The sequence below is a fragment of the Zosterops lateralis genome (assembly GCF_965231275.1).
Source record: "Zosterops lateralis genome assembly, chromosome: 3".
Classification (NCBI taxonomy): Eukaryota; Metazoa; Chordata; class Aves; order Passeriformes; family Zosteropidae; genus Zosterops; species Zosterops lateralis.
Window position 1 is genome coordinate 106,516,204 of NC_139764.1, and position 19,391 is coordinate 106,535,594.

Consider the following 19,391-nt stretch of genomic DNA (forward strand, 5'->3'; position numbering starts at 1 on the left):
AAATTAGGAACTAGATACTTCAAAACAAAAATATCCCGCCTTCCTATGTACTCTCTTTCTAGGGAGGCAGTCTAGGGGTTTTTGCAGGGGGAGGAACTTGACTTTCTCCCTGTAGATGCACTGGGCTGCAGCTACATAGATTGTATTTTCCTTTGAATCTTTTTACATTCCATTTTTCTCCACAGATAATTTAACTTCCAATATCCCATCTTCTTTGGTTTAGGTCATCATTCTCTTCATACAGTTCCTGAATTTCTTTCTTCTGCTTGTAATATAGCTGGATGATCTTCTTTGTCTTTCTTTCTTTTTTTTTTTTTTTTTTTTTTCCCTTTCTCCCTCTGGTTCTGCTGCGGTGCTCACAGGGGCATAGTCAGAGAGTTTGCAATGGCTCCTTCCTTTCGGAGAGTGATGAGTAATTTAGACCACTTGTTATCCAGGGCTGCCAGACTCCAGCTTCTAACAGAGCCGACAGACAGAAGTAGGCATGACACCAAAATTAGGTACTTGTATTACGCTGTTTAGCTACTGCCCCTAGATCTTACCAAGTTAGTTATAATAACCCTATTGATGTTAGTGGATGAAAGCTCAGTGTTAAAAAATTCCCCCCATGTTGTACACAGAGGCTTTGCCTATCTGCAAGACAATCTTTTCCTTCCCTGCTTCTTTTTTCCCAGAACCGGTGCTTTCTTTCTGTCATTTTGTGTTTGATCTCTTGTTTTCTCATCATCTCTTCACCTCCTTTCCACTCCTTCTGACACATGCAAATGCTCCAGAATACATTCATGTAGCCGTACTTTATTAGTCTTTCTCAGATGCATATTTTTCTGTTTTTTATTTTTTGCTGGGCTTGTTTTGTTTGGCATTCTTTTTACATTTTAATGCAAAATATGCTTATGGGTGTCTATTTAAAACTGCAGTTGTTTAAACACTCCAAATGGTCCCTTTGGGAAGGCAGAGGAGTGCGGGGAATGCTGACGAAGGCAACTGATGATGACTTGTGTGTAGCACACCTTCCTTTGCCCACAAAACAGTGTTTACAGCACTGACCTGGCCAGTTTCTGGCTCAGAGCAGCTTATAACAGTTGCTTAGTCTTTAAAATATTTCTAAAAAACATTAAATCCCAGTGCTTTCTCTCACTTCATACATGCAGAGATCATCCCCCAAGAAAAATTCAAATAGGCAGGAGTTGGTCAGTTGAGCATTACCAAGATGTTTTTGAGAAGCAAGATTGCAAGCACATAGAGCTGGAAATAGAGCTCTCTTCCCATTGGGGAGATGCCTGTTTTCTGAACATAGGAAAGATTTGGGGAGGTTTTTAGCTACACCATTATTTCCCTCTGGTGCTCTTCCAGTTCAGATAATGCTACTGATGTCCCTAGGCTTACAGCTTGAGGTAAGATGCTGTGCTGGGTGTGTGACAGCTTTTCCAGACATGGAAATGTCACAAGTTTAAAACCTCCCGCTTTATGCCCTATACAGCTGTAAACAGGAATTTTATTCCACTGAGAAAGGCAGGTTTTTAGTTTGCCAGTGGAGTTAGCTCTCCTGGCTAGTTCTGAAAGGGCTTGAACTCCCTCAAGCTTGGTATTAAAAAGCTGTAGATAGTCACATTTTATAGCTATTTTACTTTTATTAGTGAAATAAAAAAAAGGAAAAAAAAAAGAAAAAAGAAAACAAATCCTAGAGCTACCTAGCTCAACCTTTGGTAAATAATTTTAGTGTACAAATTTACTCATGAAAGAGAAGGAAATTAAAATATGTCTCTAGACGACTAATTCCTGAGGCAAATAAATAATTCTAAAATAGCAGCAACAAGAGTATCTTACACTTTTCACCTCTATAAGAATCACAAAGCTTTTTAGGCAGCAGCTGCTGTATAAAATGTGAACAAGGAAAGCTGTTTCCACGTGTCAGACTTGGTGCTGAATGTGGCCATGATGCAGTGAAACAGCGTGGGACTGGATGAGAGGGCTCCTCCATCTCCTCAAAGCAAGAGGGGAATGTTAGGCAGGCAGAAATGTAATTACTGGAGTTGAAACTGGGCCAAGACAATGGGACTGACAACACATTCTTGGGAAATGTGTTCTTTGATCGTAAATATCTGTGAAGCAAGCTTGCCAACCCTATTGATTTTGGCAGTGGATTATCACTGACAGCCAGGATCTGCTGCCCTCCTGCTTAAAGCAGTGCCCTAATAGGTTTTTGGACAAGCAGCCAGGGAAGTACGTAGAGAACAACTCCCAGGATACGTTCACCCCATCACAGTTCCCTGAGTGTGTTGGGTTGGCCCCTGGAGAAGTCTTGTACAGGTGTTCAGTGCCAGGACAGCAGGTCCTACACGTTTGGGAAGTGCTGGTCCCCCGCAAACCAGGTACAGGTGCACTGTGGAATGTCCAACCCACTGGCATCAGCAGCTCTGTGCAGGTGCCCATCCTTACACTGAGGCTGATCTGGCTGTGCTCCCTTTCCATCATGAGCTTTGGCCAGAATGAAACATGAGCAAAGCCTGACCTACATGACAGTTTTTTTCCTTCAAAAAAAGGAAATTTCCGCATTTGAAAGAGAGTCACTGGCTTTACCAAATGCAAGACCTGGGTTTCAACGGCCAGCACAGCCAGTATCATTAGGGAGTGATACTTACAAGCTTCTGTTCTTAAATGAAACTAAGTATAGCTATGAGGAGGGCATTGGTTAAAATAATGAGATAAAACTTGAGAAAGTGCAAAATGATACCTGCACATCATCCAAATGATCTCTGTGTGTGAAATGCATAGAGACTGTGCCCTGATCCTCAACTGATAATTCCAAGTCCTACTGTAATACAAATAATAACCAGATATTTAGGACAGATTAGAATTTACTTTTGGATTCATTAGCATTTCTGTTAAATCTGACAAACGATTTAGAAAATATATATGAATTCAAAGAGCCTGCTCATCATATTTTGTGACAGCTGGGTGAATACTTGACATCTTTGTGCTCTTAAAAGAACATATGCAAAGACTCAATTTAATTTGTAGGGTTGAGGGAATTTATTTGCCTAATTTTGAGCCCACTAGCACATGATGGATTTGAAAGTTCAGTTCTAACAGGAGTATAATTGGGTTCTCATTTCACTTAGGAGAGAGCATGATAGAAAGGGTGAAGAGAGAGATAGAGACATGAGGAAAATAAAGTAAGAAAATGAAATTGAGAATACTCTTGAAAAAAATTGCAATGAGATTGAAAAAAGAAGGTAGCAATGCACAGCATGAGAAAAAGCCCGTACATACAAATAAGTTACTCTTTAAGGGGGCAGAAGAGACAAAATAATACATTCTTAATCATAGTGCCAAATGTCTTTTGGCTGAGAAGAGCTGATGCTTTAAAATTTACTCACTGTCATAGCTGAAAACAAAGACAAAATATTAAGTCTCTAAGTTGTGGGAAGGGAGAGATGGATGTTTCTTGAAATACTTTCTCGAGCTCAGTAAGTAAAGCAGCTCATCAAGTCTTGCAGGGACATTCCTTCAGCATGAATATCTGGTGCAAACAGCTGCAAGGATAAGACACAGCCATGGCCATACAAACCAGATCTCATGGGTGAGTATCTACCTTGCTGACCAGCAGTTGTTGTCTCATGTCTCCTGTGGTTTCATTTGGGACAAAAAGACCATCTCACACTCCAGAGGTCAGCTACCACAACATTTACCTTGGTCTGTTCCCTGCATGCAAAGAAAGCCCTGGGGCCATCGCAAGTGCCAAATTCCTGTCAGGTGACAGGATGTCTACTGGCAGTTACCAACAGAACATACTTAGAGATGGAACTGGCACTGTACCAAGTGGTATTGAAAGAGTCTTCCCATACAGTTCCTGAATACTTTTGTAAGAGACAAAGATTTGGATTTGTTGATTTGGATCTGACCTGCTTACACATGCTTTGACTTTTGTTCAGACTACAGCAGCTCCTTTTTTTTACCATTTCTGAAAGCTAAGTAAACCCTCTGCTTTGGCCCCTAAGGTGCACAGTGGGATCAGTGGCAGTGTGGGTTTCTTCTGTCTCTGTGCTGCTGAGGACTGCTGCCATATGAGCTGCACATCTAGTCCAGTGTCCTTCCTCATCCCTGCAGCGTGTGGGGCCAGGATTCACAGGCAGCACAGCATGCCAGCATTCTGAAGTAGCTTTATTAACAGTCCTTAGGGAATACCTCTCCATATCCCTCATTTATCTTTTAAATTAATCTCTTAGCAGAAAAAGAGGGCAGGAATTGGGTTTGGTTTCAGTCTAACTCAGCATTTATATTTTCCGAATTAGTTCCGAATGAGCTGCTCCTGATGTCCCCAGCCTTTCTTTGGCCTCACATTGGACACAAAGTCCCTTTGCAGCTGGTCACTGACAGGTCCAGTTGAACTAGCCTGAGTCCAAGGCATTTGAAGGTAAATCTCTGTTCAGTGGTGTAGGATCTTGACAGCTGCTCAAGGTTTAGCTTAGTACACAGCAAATAGAAATACTTTTCCTGTGGTACTTGTATTTACTTTCATTTTTAGGTAAGAACTACATTTTCAGCTGTATCACTGGCAACTTTCATTAACACTCCTTGTTGAACAGTAGCTTTTTCATCTTTGTGCTTTACTAGCATTGTAGAATTAAATGGGTTTTTCTGTCTTTTTGATTGTATCCTGATATTCTGTCACCTTTTGATCTCTGTGTAGTGCACACAGACTAGAAACTCCTGGAGGTACAGACTCCTGGGGAAAAAGGGTGTATGGGGGTGCATTTTTTCTTTAGCGAGTGCCTACTGTGGCAGAGCCCCACATACTATGGTACTGTGAAATAAAAGTAATAGCATTATTATTATTATTATTATTATTATTATTATTATTATCATTTCTTCCACATTACCTTTGTAATACCTGGAAAACTTAATTTTGTTTAAAGTGTGTTGAGAACTCTAGGAAGAGAGGGAAATGGCAACCTACAGACACAGCAAATGCCCCGAAGTACTAATACATTTCTGACTTTATACAGCAACTTCTCCTTAATCCGATCACTGGTTAATTTAATCCTGTTTCCTTTGATTGGATCCCCTGGAACCAAATAATTTGTATTGTGTTTTAGTCTGGTATTTCTGATCATTGTCTTTGTTAATTTGATCAGGATTGATTGAGCCAGTCATTGAAAATAAATCATATAATTAATCAAATGCAGCATAAGGAAAGCAGTCCCTCAGTGAGTCTGTTAGCTTTTACCTCTTGTTCTTCTTCCTCAGTATATGAAGATTGGACTACTTGTAGAAAAAGAAAATGAACCTTTTTATAGTGCCCACAGCTCAGTAGTAGAAGGGGAAAGAGATACAGATACATCTGTATATATAAGCTTATCTTTTTGTTAATAGAATAGAATAGAAGTAATTCAGTGGGAAGGGACATACAGTTATTATTCAGTCCAACTTTACATCTCTTCTCAAAGCATCTCAATGTCACATTCTGTGACCCTTTCTGAGGTAAGCATGCTTGGTGAAAGGTTTTGCTTAATGACTTAACTTTTTTGCTAACTCAGTGATTTTAAGAAGCTCAACATGTGATTTATGTTTGAATTTGGCACAGAATCATCACTAAACATAAAAAGCAAGATATGGCTCTGTGCTTCATTCTAATAACATCTGGATGTTTTTATCTGGTACAGTCAGTACTTGTCTGAAGCTAACAGTCACTCCAAAAACTGCTATGGGTGGAAAGGAGATTCTGGATTCACAGCAAAGATTATTTTGTTCTCCACCTGTTGTGTGGAATGCATGCCTCTTGGGATTTTTTCAGAGTGGATATGTGGTCCCATTTTGCTTCTTCTCTCACTCTGATCAATAGATGTGACCAAAGTTGGCCATTTCTGTCTGCACTGTTAGATATTTATATATTTGTGTTCTAACTGAAGCTTTATTACAACAAACCAAGGCTCAGTTTGTATTCTGGAGGCATTGGTTGTACAAGACCAGCTAGAACTCCCCGAACTCCCCTTGCTCTTCTGAAAGCCACAGCACAGCAAGTTCAGCAGGGGACATGCCTCCTCTTAAGGGGTATTACCTGCAACGACCCCAGGCTGGCCTCCCTGGCAGTTCATCCGGGGGGAATCCAAGGGCACTGTCTGCCCTGCACCCATCCTAGCAGGAATAGCAGCTTCTGATGGACCATGACCTGCAACAGTGGAGGAGGAGGATTAGGAAGATCAGATAACGGCTTGCTGTTGTAGGTGAGGTATCCCTACCAAAGGTCATTTAATTTTAGTTTGTCCTTCCCTTCATGGCTTATAGAACCAACCTGTGTTATTTAGTGCTCACAATAACCCCTCTTTCTCTCCCTGTCACCTTGACATTTCTTGAGTGGGAGATTATTTTTAGAGGTGGTTTATTTTGTGTTAATTTCCCGGGAGCAAAGTGAGTGTGAAGTTTTATGCTTTTTGTAATTTTATGTATTTTCTTTAAAAGATACATATCAGGGGATTTTCAAAAATGGAAAAGTGTCGCCAGATGGCCACAAAAAAAACCACATTTACATTGTCCGGTTGTGAGAACGAGAAAGAAGGAAGTTTATTTGGGATTTTGACTTGTATAGGTTTTGGAGTTTGATCAGGGATTGGGGGATGAGGTTGACACCTCTCTGACCTCAGTGGTCAAACCAGAAATCCATCAATTTGTCCTTCCCCCAGGAAGGAATGCACAATTTTCTAAATATCATTCTTTGTTTATGTTACAATGCATGAGAAAACTCCAGTACAAAATGTAAACATCAGAAGGCTGAAAAAATCAGGGCGACAGAAAAGTCTTTGGCCAAACTCACATCCTTGCTGGATTTCCTCTTCTTAATTAGTCCAATGGCTTGAACTGGATGCCTAGAAGAATTTAACCTTAAAAGAATAAAAAGTGAAGGAGTGTAAATCAATGAAGGAAATGTAAGCAGAGCTTAATCTTGGTGGTACCCATTTATCCTTCGATGACAAAGGACTGTTTAGCATCACAAGTTGCTGTGAACAGAGCAATACTAAGGGATTATCCAGTTCACATCCAAAATGAGAATGAGGTGTCTGGATAAAATGTGCAGTGATGTAGCACAATTCTGACAGGTGTACCAGTAACTCTAGACCGAGCTATACCATTATCAGTTTTGCTTTAAATCATGTGGCTGTGGACAGCAAAGTATGTCTAATAGCCATTTGGTAGATTTATATCTTGGGATGCAATGTGTTTGCCATAAATCTTTTAGAAGGATGGTGGTTGAGGCACCTGAGGCAGTCACGCTAGTCCACGAATCCATTCTGCTGAAAGAAAATAGGAGAACTGGGCAGCTTCCTACTGGTAGCATGGAGATATGGAAACAAAATGAGCAGGACTGCTTTGATGTAAAACCTACAGTGCAGAAAAATTGGAGAAAACAATGGGTTTGTTTCCAGCAAAACCTCATATTAGCACTCTATTGTAAATGAAATTAAATTACTGCCTCACAGCCTGATCCTGCACTGAACTTCTTGTGTTATTAAAGCTCTGAATCTGAATGGAATCAGGGCTGTATCTTGAGATCTCATTCCCAAAAAGCATCTGCCAGTCACGTCTGGTCAGAACAGCTTGGGGAATGTTTACCTTCTTTTAGGAACCAACTGGGAGATTGATGGGTTTGAGCTGGTTTTGCACAAACTTGTTTGAATCTTAAAAGGCGTTTTCTTCTCTGTGCAGAGAGGAAAAGGTTTTAATAGCAGAGGAAAAAAAAAAGGTTTTAATAAAAATCACTGAGATCTGTGATTTTGGGTTGAAAGGGAATGCAGTATATTATTGTAGTATTTTTCACTGTGTAGTACATTTGTGTTTCTCCTACACAACCAAAAATTTTAACAAGACCAGAGCAATTACAGGAATACCCAGATTTTAAATATTATCTTGGATGTAGAAAAAGGGATGGATTATTGAAGGGTATAGTCTCTGGGAGAAATAGCACTCTAATGCTGTTTTTCACATCTTAATTTTAGTGACTGCATAACCTACCTTTATAAGATGCTCTTAATTGAACATTTCAATAGAATTTTATAAAGTCTAATATGTCTGGGATTCCTCCTCCACTCCTTAAAATATGATGTGAAATTTATTAGTCTTAATGTACATATCCCAGAGCTAATTGTTTTATCTTGTAAATCAGTTTCCCGTCTTTATGGCTTTTACTTTCAGATATGAAAAATAAATTCTTGATTGAAAAGTTTTTTTGTTTTGCAGTAGAAGAAATGGGAGGGGGTCAGCTTTATAAGTGCAAAAGGATTTTTAGTTCTTTTTAAATTATTTACAAACGCTTAATTAAAGGATAGCAGAGTTTAAATTATGCATTAAATTAGCATGTTAGTGATGGAAGACACTCAAAGAAAGTTGAATTTTTTTAATTGTGATCCAAATTCAATCACAATTTAATAGCTCAATTGATGTTGATGAACTTAAGTCAGGGATAAATCTGGACCTATAGGCTTATTTTTCTTTTTGCTGTGAAAGGTAAGCATGCTGTTTTTACAGTGCTGTCTGTCCTTTTGTTTGAGAGTTGACTGAGAATACTTTGATCCTTTTTTTAGAAAAAGAATTCTCTGTTCTCCCTTAAAGAAAGCTTCCTGAGACCTGGATCAGATTATGGAAACTAAAGTGAGCACACAAAAGTGCTTGTTAGAAAGTGAAATATATGTGCAAACTAAATGTGCCCTTGATGATAGCCTTATTGATCAAGCCAAGTTAATAAATCACTAATATCATGCAGCACTGTTCAACACTCACAGGCTTATATCGGTTTTCTTTTTTTTTTCTCCTTTCTTTTTATGTGCCTGCTGTGTAGGCAGAGAACATGCACTTTCCTGCCACGGACTGTGTACTACAATTGAAATACTGAGTTCAGAGGGCTTGAATGTAAAATGTCGGCATCCAATACAAAAAAAAGGAACTTCTCTAGGAGTAACTTAATACTGGAATTGGAGCATTTTACTTCCTAAGTATTCCTCTCTTTCTAATGCTTCAGGCCCTCATCCAGAATGAAATTTGGGGTCCTGTTTGGATAATTAAGATAATTCCATGGGAAATTTGGCATGAAAATGCCATATGGAGTGACTGCTAAACCTAGCAAGGCCAGTTTTTGCATTCAAGATAAATGTTCAGTTTTCAAGAAGTCTGCCTTTTAGGTTGTTCTTCAGTAGCTTTGCCAGTACATAAGGGCAACATCCTTTGTGCATCCTTGAGATTCTGGACTGACAAACACTTACTCCATTGCTGCCCCTATTTCCTTAAGCCCTCTGACAAAAAGCACTTACAATGTACTGGATTTGTCTGCCCGTGCCATGGGATGCCTGCAGGATCTCTGAGCCCTCTCGCGTTGCGCAGTGCATGTTCTCTGTAGCTGCCACGTTGTTCCCGATGCCGCGCGTTTTCTCCTGCGTCGTGAGATGATTTTGGTTGGTAGCTTTGCTCTGATTTGGGGTTGATCTGCATGCAGACCGTGTTAGCAGAGGAGGTTCTGCTCAGGCTAAAGTGGGGCTTCTGTGCTCGAACCCAGTGTCGTGCGCTGATGTCCCTGGTGTCCTGGAGCAGCAAGTGTCGCAGCCGGGACCTTGGTTCGATACCTCAGCTCCGTTCCCTGATGTTCTCGCTGAGAAACGAAGGCAGCTGGGTGAGTACCTGAGCCTCTGCTGGTGCAATTTGCCAAGACAGAATACAAAGTAGCATTTATGAAGCACTTCTTGTCATTTCATGGTCCTGCATTCATTCCTAGCTAATGACTGGAGCACTGGTGTGAGAGGGCCGGTTATACTGGGCAGTCAGCCACCAGAAAGAGATAGATACCACCTGTGGTCAGTTCACAACCCTTTTCTATTCCATCTTTCTTCTTTTCCATAATCTCATTCCTTTTCTTTTCTTCATGAACGTGCAGCTGATGTGGATGGTGAGCCATAGAAGATGTTAATGAGACAGAAGCAGTTGACCCTTTCCCAGTACGGAGTTATCGTCCATTGCATTGTCAAAGCTTGGGAATTTGGGCTGTCTTATTTATGAGAGTAGCCAAGGCTCAGTCCAGGAAAGTTGGGCTTGATTTTGGTGGTGGGAAGAAGCTGGACATGCTCATACTTGTGCCTTCTTATCAGCTCACAAAGTGAGTGGTGAGAAGCTCTGCTCTACATGGAGCCAGGATCAAGGCTGGGTAAAGGTACTGATGCTGTGCTGGTCTGGAACTCCTGCAGATGGGTGAAATGCACCTCACTCAAGAGAGAAGCAGCAATATGCTTCATGAGTTCAGTAAGTTCAGTGGAATTTAACCAAGTTTAACAGTGGTTTACAAAGGTTAAATAAGTTTGATGGGGAGGTTCACCTTATTAATTACTGCGTGGAAGAAGCACACAAATGCAAACTGAGTTAGAATCAAGTTAGAATGTTTTGCACAGAGACTGGAGATGCAAAATGGTAAGGAGGACTCTCCTGATCAGTCATGAGGTACAGAGTGGTGGAACTTAGGTGCAGCCAGGTCCAGTCTGAGTCTCAGACAAAGCTCTATATCTAATGAAAGAAATACAAAGAGTGAGAAAGAGCAGTCTGTTGAGTCACAAGGTTCAGAGTGGACCCGCTGCTTTCTAAACTCCTTATTGGAGCCTTGGTACAGATAGGTCCAATCATAGTTTCAGACTTGGACAAGGGGTTATATCTAATGGAATTATCTATAATAAGTTGATAATAATTAATATTGAGTAGCTACATGAATTAGTAATGTTTCATTAGTATTAATTTAGGTTCCTGACAGATCTGCCATTCGTTAAAGGTCCTGCTGTCTCAAGGAGCCTTCTTGAGAGTTGTCCCAGCTCAAGGAAAGATCACCGCCATGCAACCAGGCTGCCTGCCCAAAAGAGCTCAAGAAGGCTGATTTAGGCTGTCATATTTATGGAATAAAGTGGTTGGGTTATAGTTCAATTGCATGTGATGGAAAAGGCATGCATGAGTCTCCTTATACCCAAATTTCTTTGCTCCTTGATTATTGAGTCTTGCAAAAGCCACCAGCTATTCATGTGTTAATCGCATGATCAGTGTTCCAAGCTCATGTGCATTGATGCTCACTGTGTCACTGTTTCCATCATGGTTTTTCAGAGAACAGGTTGAAACTAGAGAAGTTCTTGGCCTGGACACGGATCAGACCTTTACTTCCTTTGCAGCCTGTACTGAGCTACCGCAGTCTGATTAAGGGGTGGAGTGCATCCATCACATGATGTGGGCCCACTGCACTCATGGGTTTCTCCAAGGCTGTGTCATTAACCTCGAGGTGGGGAGTGTTTTTAAATCCTCTGCAAAGCAAGAATGGGTGCAGACTTTACCCCACTGCTGAGTCATGTGTCTCTGCAGGCTGTGCCATAGGTGCTCCAGAGCTCACTCTGACTGGTGTCTCCTCGCTGGATGGTGTTCAAGGAGTTTATGTACTGAATTACTGTCTGCTCAAGAAGGAACTTAGACTTCTTTTGTCTTTTATGCAGGGTAGTAACATTTTTCCTATGAGTTAACTGTATAACTCTCTTTCTTGCTGCTCCCACATTAGTTTTGGGAAGAGAAAAACAACGCTGTGTCATCGCAGAATTGCCTGGTGATGGGAACTGTAAGGTAGATGAGTTCTTCTCTCCACCCATGAGCAAGTCCTTGAATGAGGTTTTACTGCAGGACTGTTCTTTCTGTTCCTCTTGCACGCTGGCCTGTCAATATCTCTTAGGTTTTTAATATGTTAGAGTACATTCATCTCTTAAAAAAACCAGTTTAATTTCTGTAGCCCAGCCACGCAGCCAGTGCTAGGGAGATACTGCTGTCATCACTGCATCTCTAAAAGCTCTTCTTCCATCCTTAAGAGCTACTTTGGCTGTGGACTAAACTCAGCAATATACTTGGGTCCTGTCCAGCGCCGTATAGGAATTTACTCCAGATGAAGATTTATCCCTGTGTGCTTCAGTTTTTACATGCATGCCTACAAATAATACCTGTTTCATGCAATATTTAACACTGTGACCATAAACCAAAAATTAGACCATAAACTCTTGGGTGCAGAGACCACTTTTAGACATCAGACACATTCAGACTTTAAACCCAACCAGGGCCACCAGTCATTATCAGTTAAAGGCATAAAGAACAGCTTTAAATGGAATTCCCTCATTAAACTGAAGTTGCTTTTACCCATGACAGACCATAAAACCTGAGTGTGTGGGAGAGAATGTTTGCCTCTGTGCATGCATGCATTTTAACCTTTTTATTTTCAATGGGAAGAGAAAATAGACTGGGTTGCATATTGGATACATTATCTTGGTATTAAGCTGCCATTCCCAATCTCTTTTGGCAAATTGGAACAGAGATTCGCTACTTCTCATCCATCACTTTAAATGAAGGCCATAGTAAAACAATTTTGATTGCTGTGAATCACAAATAGCATCCCTCTTTCCAGATTAGGTTTTTTTTGCTCATGAAACTGTTAGAATAGGTCTTAGCACTCTGAGCCATAGCAGGATGAATGTCAGAGGTTCCACAAGCTCTGGGGAAGTTGCTCAAATGTGTTTATAAGGACCTTCCAGGAGGTGCTTGGTGATGTTGAGCCTGGGGAAGATTGTATTGGAATTTTTGTTGACGAATTTTTGTGGTTGTTATGTTGGGTTTTTTAAGTCTACTATCATTCTCTTTGATGCTATTAGTAGTACAATAGGTTTTATGTTTCCATTGATGTAAAAAAGGTTATTTCATTATAGATTTGTAAAGCTTAGGACTTAAAGTCAGGCTTAGTTGTAGCTATGCCTCTTCAACACCTAAGAGTAGCCATATATAGCCATGATGGTGTATAGACCAAATCACTAATTCTCAATCTTTAGCACCAACTGATGGCTGTGAACTCATGAACTTTCTTGTGGATATTCTGAAAAGCCCCATGAATCTGAAGGTTTTAATGTTTTAATATAATAAGGTTCAGTGAACCAGCTGTACAACAATTACTGTTGCCTATGGGCCATGGTTTATGACTGCTTGAGCTACAAAAAAATTGACAGTCTGGCAACTTGTCTGTGTTAGTCTCATGTAATTCCAGAATTGTTCTGTCTTGCTCTCTTCTGCCTGTACATCTGTATTGCGGTTAATGTCCTTAAAACTGGGAGACTGCTCCTTTCTGGAGTTCAAAGTGGCAGGTGGTGAAATGCAGACTTCAGCTGAACGTTTTTATTGGTTCTTAATAGTGGCTTCAAACTAAAGAGGGAAAAAAATCCTGAGATTTCATTTTGGGGTACTCTATCCATGACAAAGAGCACAAATTGAACATTTTACAGGTGCTAGAAAGATGCTGATGATTCTTTAAGTAGTCTTTGTAGTCTGCCAGGAATTTCAGGCAATTAACTAGCCAATGCTGCTGTTGACTAGCCAGGCTTTAACAGACCTTTTAGAAACCTTTTGGTCTTTTCATGTAAATAGACTTTTGGCAGAGAGGTATACCCAGCAGATTTTGTAATGCATTTCCTTTTTTCATGTGTTCCATGTTTAATTCAAACAAGCACCTGACATGAAAGCTGAAGATAAAAGTGTAACATAGTACAATTAGTTTCTGTGAAGTCTGTGGATCACTAATGGAACACAGCTCTTCCCCCTGCACAACTAGCATAATACAGGCCATTTTTTGGTCATTTGTGTTGTACATTAAAAGCATCAAATAGAGCGCTGTCGTGGGCCTGAGCGAATGGACAGAAAGTTCCTTTGTTTGATAAGGCTGGAAATAATTTCGCTTTCCTGAGACGCAAATGGGTAATTGCTGCAATCAGATCAGAGACATGTAACACTTGCAATGTTACTCTTCATGTATTAAGAAAAATAAAGCAGAAATTAGATCAGAGGCCAGAAGTATGTATGCATTTTAAAACAAAGTTTAGTAAGCCGTTTCTCTGTTTCCACCACCATTACTGCCTGTGTTTCATGGACGTGTGTTGTGATTTCATACCGACTGATGTCTGGCACTTTCTGATCAAACAAACACAAGTTCAGGAGTTTCAGTTTGAAAGCAACCTACTGGATTAGTGTGTTTAAATCCACTGAGCCTCTAAGAAGCAGGGTTTGTGAGCATCTTTAGCGAAACAAAATCTACATTTAGTGAAAGTGAAGAAGTGTTTATTGATAGCAAACTTGATAACCTCCTTCCTCTTTTTTAATGCTCAAAGTATGGAATTTAGATCTAGATTTGGCTGCAGACTCCACCACTTTTACATGTGTCTGGTATGGTGCTCTAGGTTTCTTGGAAAACAAGTTGCAAAACAAGCAACTGGGTTTTTGTAGGATTTAGGAGAGCTGTGTCACATACTCCCTTCTTTACCCAATCTGGAAAAAACATGGATTCTTTTAAATTGTAGCATATGTCTCATTCTGTATTATTTAAGATAGAGGATTTTTTTTTTTTCTTATTTAGATCAACACTGTTTTAAGGCAACTTGGGAATGTAACAAAGTTAAACAAGATGCTGCCTGTTTTGACGATGCCTCATAATAATGATCAGTGTGTATTTCAAATCCTCTGGTAAGAGCCAGTCCTTACAATAAAGAAATGCAACAAACAGATGCCACATGTGAAACACACAGAGCTTGATTTGAGTCATAAATTCTCCTTTTTGGTTCCTAAAAATGCCCATTTCTCTGTATTGCATTTACTTTCTCTTTTAAGAATAAATATTCTTCAGAATAAATATTGGTGTTTCTGGGGGAAGTATTTTAGCTGATACATAGGCAGAGAATGCTGGTGGGTTGTTTTTGGTTTTTTTCCTGCTGCAGAGTGCTTTGGCTGCTGTTAAACAGTTCAGCTGGATCCAAAGGGATACTGCTAACATGAACTGGTAAACCACCAGCATTGTTATATCCTCCTGTGTCAAAGACTTTGTACACTGTAAACGCTAAAGGTATTCAGATTAATCATTTTCTCAGGACAATTTATAAATAGAAAGCATTTCAAAACTCAAGACTTATTTCTTCCCCTCCTGCCCTTTCTTCACCATGAATAGACCAGAGCTCTTAAAGCTCTTGACTGTCTGCACATCCTCTCTTTATGTCTTTTCTGACTCATTTTTATTTCAATTGCAGAAGTTACAGGGGTAGTCAAAATGGTGGGGACAGAAGTAAATGTGAAGTAAAAGAAGTAAAACCAGAATTTCACTGTCCTTGGTGCAAAAAGAATAGGAAAAAATCCAGAGAAATTACATTAAGAAACCCAACTAACACAACCCCCAAAGTGTGGAAAAGAATAAATTGATGAGTTTTGAAAAATAAAAATCATAGGAGAAAATATATTAATAATCACATTTCCCTGTGAACATCTGCATTAACAAAGTACAGCGTTTCTAGTGGGGTGGCTTCTGGAAGCAAAGAGAACAGCACAGCAAAACCTATACCAGGGTCTGCACACACAACTCCTGACCCCAGGAGCCCAGTGGGGATAAAGCTCAGGTAGAAAAGGGAGTGGATGCCAGGAGATGTCAGAGGCTCTTGGGTGAAGGGGGGAATATTGGAGCAGGGCAGGTGCTAGTGGGGAAGAAGAAGCAGGCGCCTCCAGTGAATTTAAGACAGGAGAAATGAGTGATTGGCTTGGGGAAGGTGTGTGTGAATTTGCAAAGGGCATAAATGGATTTGCTAATGACTTCCCTTCATGGGCTGATTGAGGTACTCGTGATGGGTGAACAGGCTGCTGGTGTTGACAGGGATTTCATTGGTACAGTGTGACCCAGGGCATTTATGGAGCTGCTGTACCCCCATCTCTGAGCTAAATTACTTCCCAGATGTGAGGCAAACAAGCAATCGCTCAGACTGGTCTCCTGTTCTTTATGGCTTCACTCTTCAATACTCACTCAGCAAGAGGCAGCTGGTGCTTGCTTGCCTTAGAGGTTCTGACACCAGTAAAAATAAAACAAAACAAAAAACTTTTAATCTTCCAACAATGAAATACACAGCAGACCTAAATAAATCAGACCTGTTGGAGCACCCTTGTTTTCTACAAACCTTTTCTCAGCAAAGGCATGATTGTTTGGGAAGGTCCCCTAAAATTGCAGCAGAGGTCTGGTGTAGCATTTAAATCCATGTGATAGTTTCTTCACCAGGCCATCTCTTTCAGATCATGTCTGCTTTGATGATTATTCAGCCCAAATCCTTCCTCTACTTTACAGTTATTTTAACCTCTCTGAAGACCTGCCAACATACCCACTTTAGCAGCCAGTGATGTTATGCTGCTTTTTTATATTGGCATTCAATTTCAAGGGTTGACAGACAGTAAATACAAAGACTTCTCTTTACTGTTCTGCAGTAATTTGTCCTACGGTGGTAAGTAAGTCTCTCTTGTTCTGCCTCCTGCTAAACAAAACTCACTATTTTTGGAAGAAATTGAGCAAACAGAAGATTGTTCCATTCTGTGTAGCTGCTACTGAGTAGATATTACCATATCTGGGTTGTTGTTTGTTGGGGTTTTTTTTATTTTTATGGCAAATGAAGTGACTTATTTCTGAAAATACTAGTTTGTTGTGGATTTTTATTTTTTTTTAAGGTGGATACATTAAATTTCCAGAAGCATTTTTTTCAAATATATTGTATTTCCATACAGACATCTCATGCAAGCCTGGAGGACAGTTACAGAATCACAGAACTGTTAGGGTTGGCAGGGACTTCTGGTGATCATGTAGTCCAACCCCCAAATGAATGATGTTGAAAGATCTTATGATATCCTCTTGGACTGTAATCAACAACCAAGCCACTAGTTATGAGGAGCCATAATTAATCCCAACAGTCAAAACATTTTTATTCTGTATTTTTCTTTCTCTCTGGCAGACACCTTGCATTTCCAAGACTGAAAATCAGCCTCAAGGACTTGCAACAAGTGTCAGGTGGGGACAGACACCCATCAATCAGTCCACGCCCTGGGACACTGATGAGCCTCCATCTAAACAGATGAGGGAGAATGAAAACCCAGGTATGTCTCTAATCTTATTTGTAATTCTGCCAGGGAAAATCGTTCAAAGCAAATTCAATACACTATCTCCATTTACCTCTGTCAATTAAACTTCGTTGTGAGCCCTTGCTTTATTCTTTAGCAAGGGTTTTCCCTCACTGTCTAAAGACCCCTCAAGTTTCTTCTGTGCTGGGGCTGATATGAATGTATTAAGATGCTGCAAGTTCATTAGTGTGGGGTTTTTTTTCGTCCTTCTCTGCCTTCACTAGAGGGAAATGCACTTGGTAATACTTTAAGACTTCTTTTATGTCCAGAACTACCTGAAATGATTTCCAGCTTCCAGACACATATCATACATTGTGCTGCTATGCCAGACGCCTAATTACAATGTCTTTGTAGTGGCTGGAGACCATTATTATACACACAGAGTGTTTGTCAGGGAGCCGTGAAAGCACAGTGGGGAAAGAGGTTAATTTTCTTGGAAGCGTGTGCTAAAGCTGCATAAAGTGCAAAATACATAAAACCGCAAACATGCCGCATGTCACCTGATGAGTATTTTAACAATTGTGCTCACATCGCTGCAGTAATTTTATGCACTTACAGCTAGGGAACAGCTCCAGATCCTGAACTGCTTTAGGTGTTGTGCAGTGGGGTGTGTCAGAGTCGTCCGCAGGTGCGGGAGGGGAAGGATGCGGGTGTTGATGTCTGTTCTCCCCATGCCGAGCCCACCGCCATTGCCGCCCTTCCTTCCTGCCGCAGGTGCAGCACCCTGGGTCACCACAGTGGCAGCGGGCAGCCAGCCCGCCCTCATCACGCACTCCTACGGGATGACGCAGCCACCAACCTTCAGCCCGGCCGCCAACGTCCAGGCCCCCGTCATCGGCGTCACACCTTCCCTCCCGCCACATGTCACCCCCCAGCTCCCGCTGATGCCGGGCCACTACCAGCTCCAGCCGCAGCCCTCCCAGCCCCTCAGCAACATGGTGGTCAACCTCCAGAGCCAGCCCTTGTACACCAACAGCCAGCCCCTCAGCATGTCCTCCATGAGCGGCGTGGGCCCAGTGGCCCACCCGGGCCCCGGGGCGGTGGGCAATGGCCACCTGGCCTGCCCCATGCTGCCTCCGCCGCCGCCGGCGCTGCCCTCGGCCGCCCTGCCCAGCAGCGCGCCCGCCACCAACGGGCAGGCGGCTCCTGCCCCGCTGCCCCCCAACGCGGCCGCGGCGGGCGGCCCGGACAACACCAACGGGGTGCAGATGCTGCGGACAATCGGCGTGGGGAAGTACGAGTTCACGGACCCCTGGCACCCCAAAGGTAAGGCAGGCCGGCTCAGCCTCCTCGGGCGCGCAGCAAGGGCGGGCTGTGGCTGACCCTCTGTGTCCCCGCCGCTCTCGGTGGGGCCGCCAGCTACAGCGGCTGCCCACGCACTTCTCTAAAGTGCAGCGTTTTTGTGAGTTACTGACGGCAAAAGACAACGCGCTAACAGGAAGTACGACAAGCTGTGGGCGAAAAGTAGTGAAAAGCAGCTTTCAGTCCCATCAGATAAGCCGGTGTTCCCAAGGGTAAAGCAGCCATCATCCCATGCCTCTCCCTGTGAATACACCCCGTGTTTCCATTCGACCACTGTTCTCCTGGCTGCAGTTGTGCGTCCTCCACAACAGTGACCACCTTCCTCAGCCCTTGTCTTCTCCCCGCTCTGGTAGGAGCTCAGGCCAAACACAAGTCAAAGCTGACTGCAGCTAAACAACCCAACATGTTCAGCTTTAAGGGGAAAACTCTTCATTGGGCTAAAATGCTGCAAAACACATGATTGAATAGTCATGAGTGTTCTGAGAGGTTGACCTTTTCTGAGGAGTACTTTGTAAATGAGCCCCTGTACCGGGTCACACTGGAGTGTTATTTCCAAGTGTCTTACCCCAGACACTTCAAAACTACCAACGCTCTGTGTGCCGAGTTTCTAATTGCATTTGCAGAGTTTTCCCTTCATCCCTTTACAAATCACATCTGGGCCACATGTAGAGGTAAAGCAAAATGGAGTTTACGAAAATATTAATGCAGACCTATCAGCAAAATCAATTAAATTGATTTTGTAAAAAAACAGCACCTTCATTAAGTCTGTGATATTTTATGTATGCATTTGTATTCAGACACAATCCATGTGTAAATTATTTATTTGGCACAAGCTATTAAGTTCTGTTGTGTAGCTCTGAATTAAAGACAAGGAATCTCTATTAAAAATGATTAGTGCAATAACTCTTCCTGCTCTTTACATAAATTGTACTTTGGTATGTGTAAACCCTTACCAAAGTTCTCTTGGAAAGGAGCTCAGATACTATCTCAGCAGTACTTTTGTAAAACTAGATATTTGGATTGCTTTTAAGTTTTCAACTCCAAACCTCAAATATGATGAGAGCTCTTGCTGGATGATGAGCTTCAGA

At 41.6% G+C, this 19,391-nt stretch overlaps 1 protein-coding gene across 1 annotated transcript in view; it reads left to right on the forward strand.

Moving 5' to 3' along the window:
* KLHL29 (kelch like family member 29) overlaps positions 1-19,391 on the forward strand; it is a 389,156-nt gene that overhangs the window by 234,594 nt on the left and 135,171 nt on the right. The window contains exons 4-5 of the mRNA XM_083857762.1: positions 16,836-16,977; positions 17,716-18,267. Coding sequence (XP_083713888.1) covers positions 16,836-16,977; positions 17,716-18,267 — 694 coding nt within the window. The remainder of the gene's footprint in view (positions 1-16,835; positions 16,978-17,715; positions 18,268-19,391) is intronic.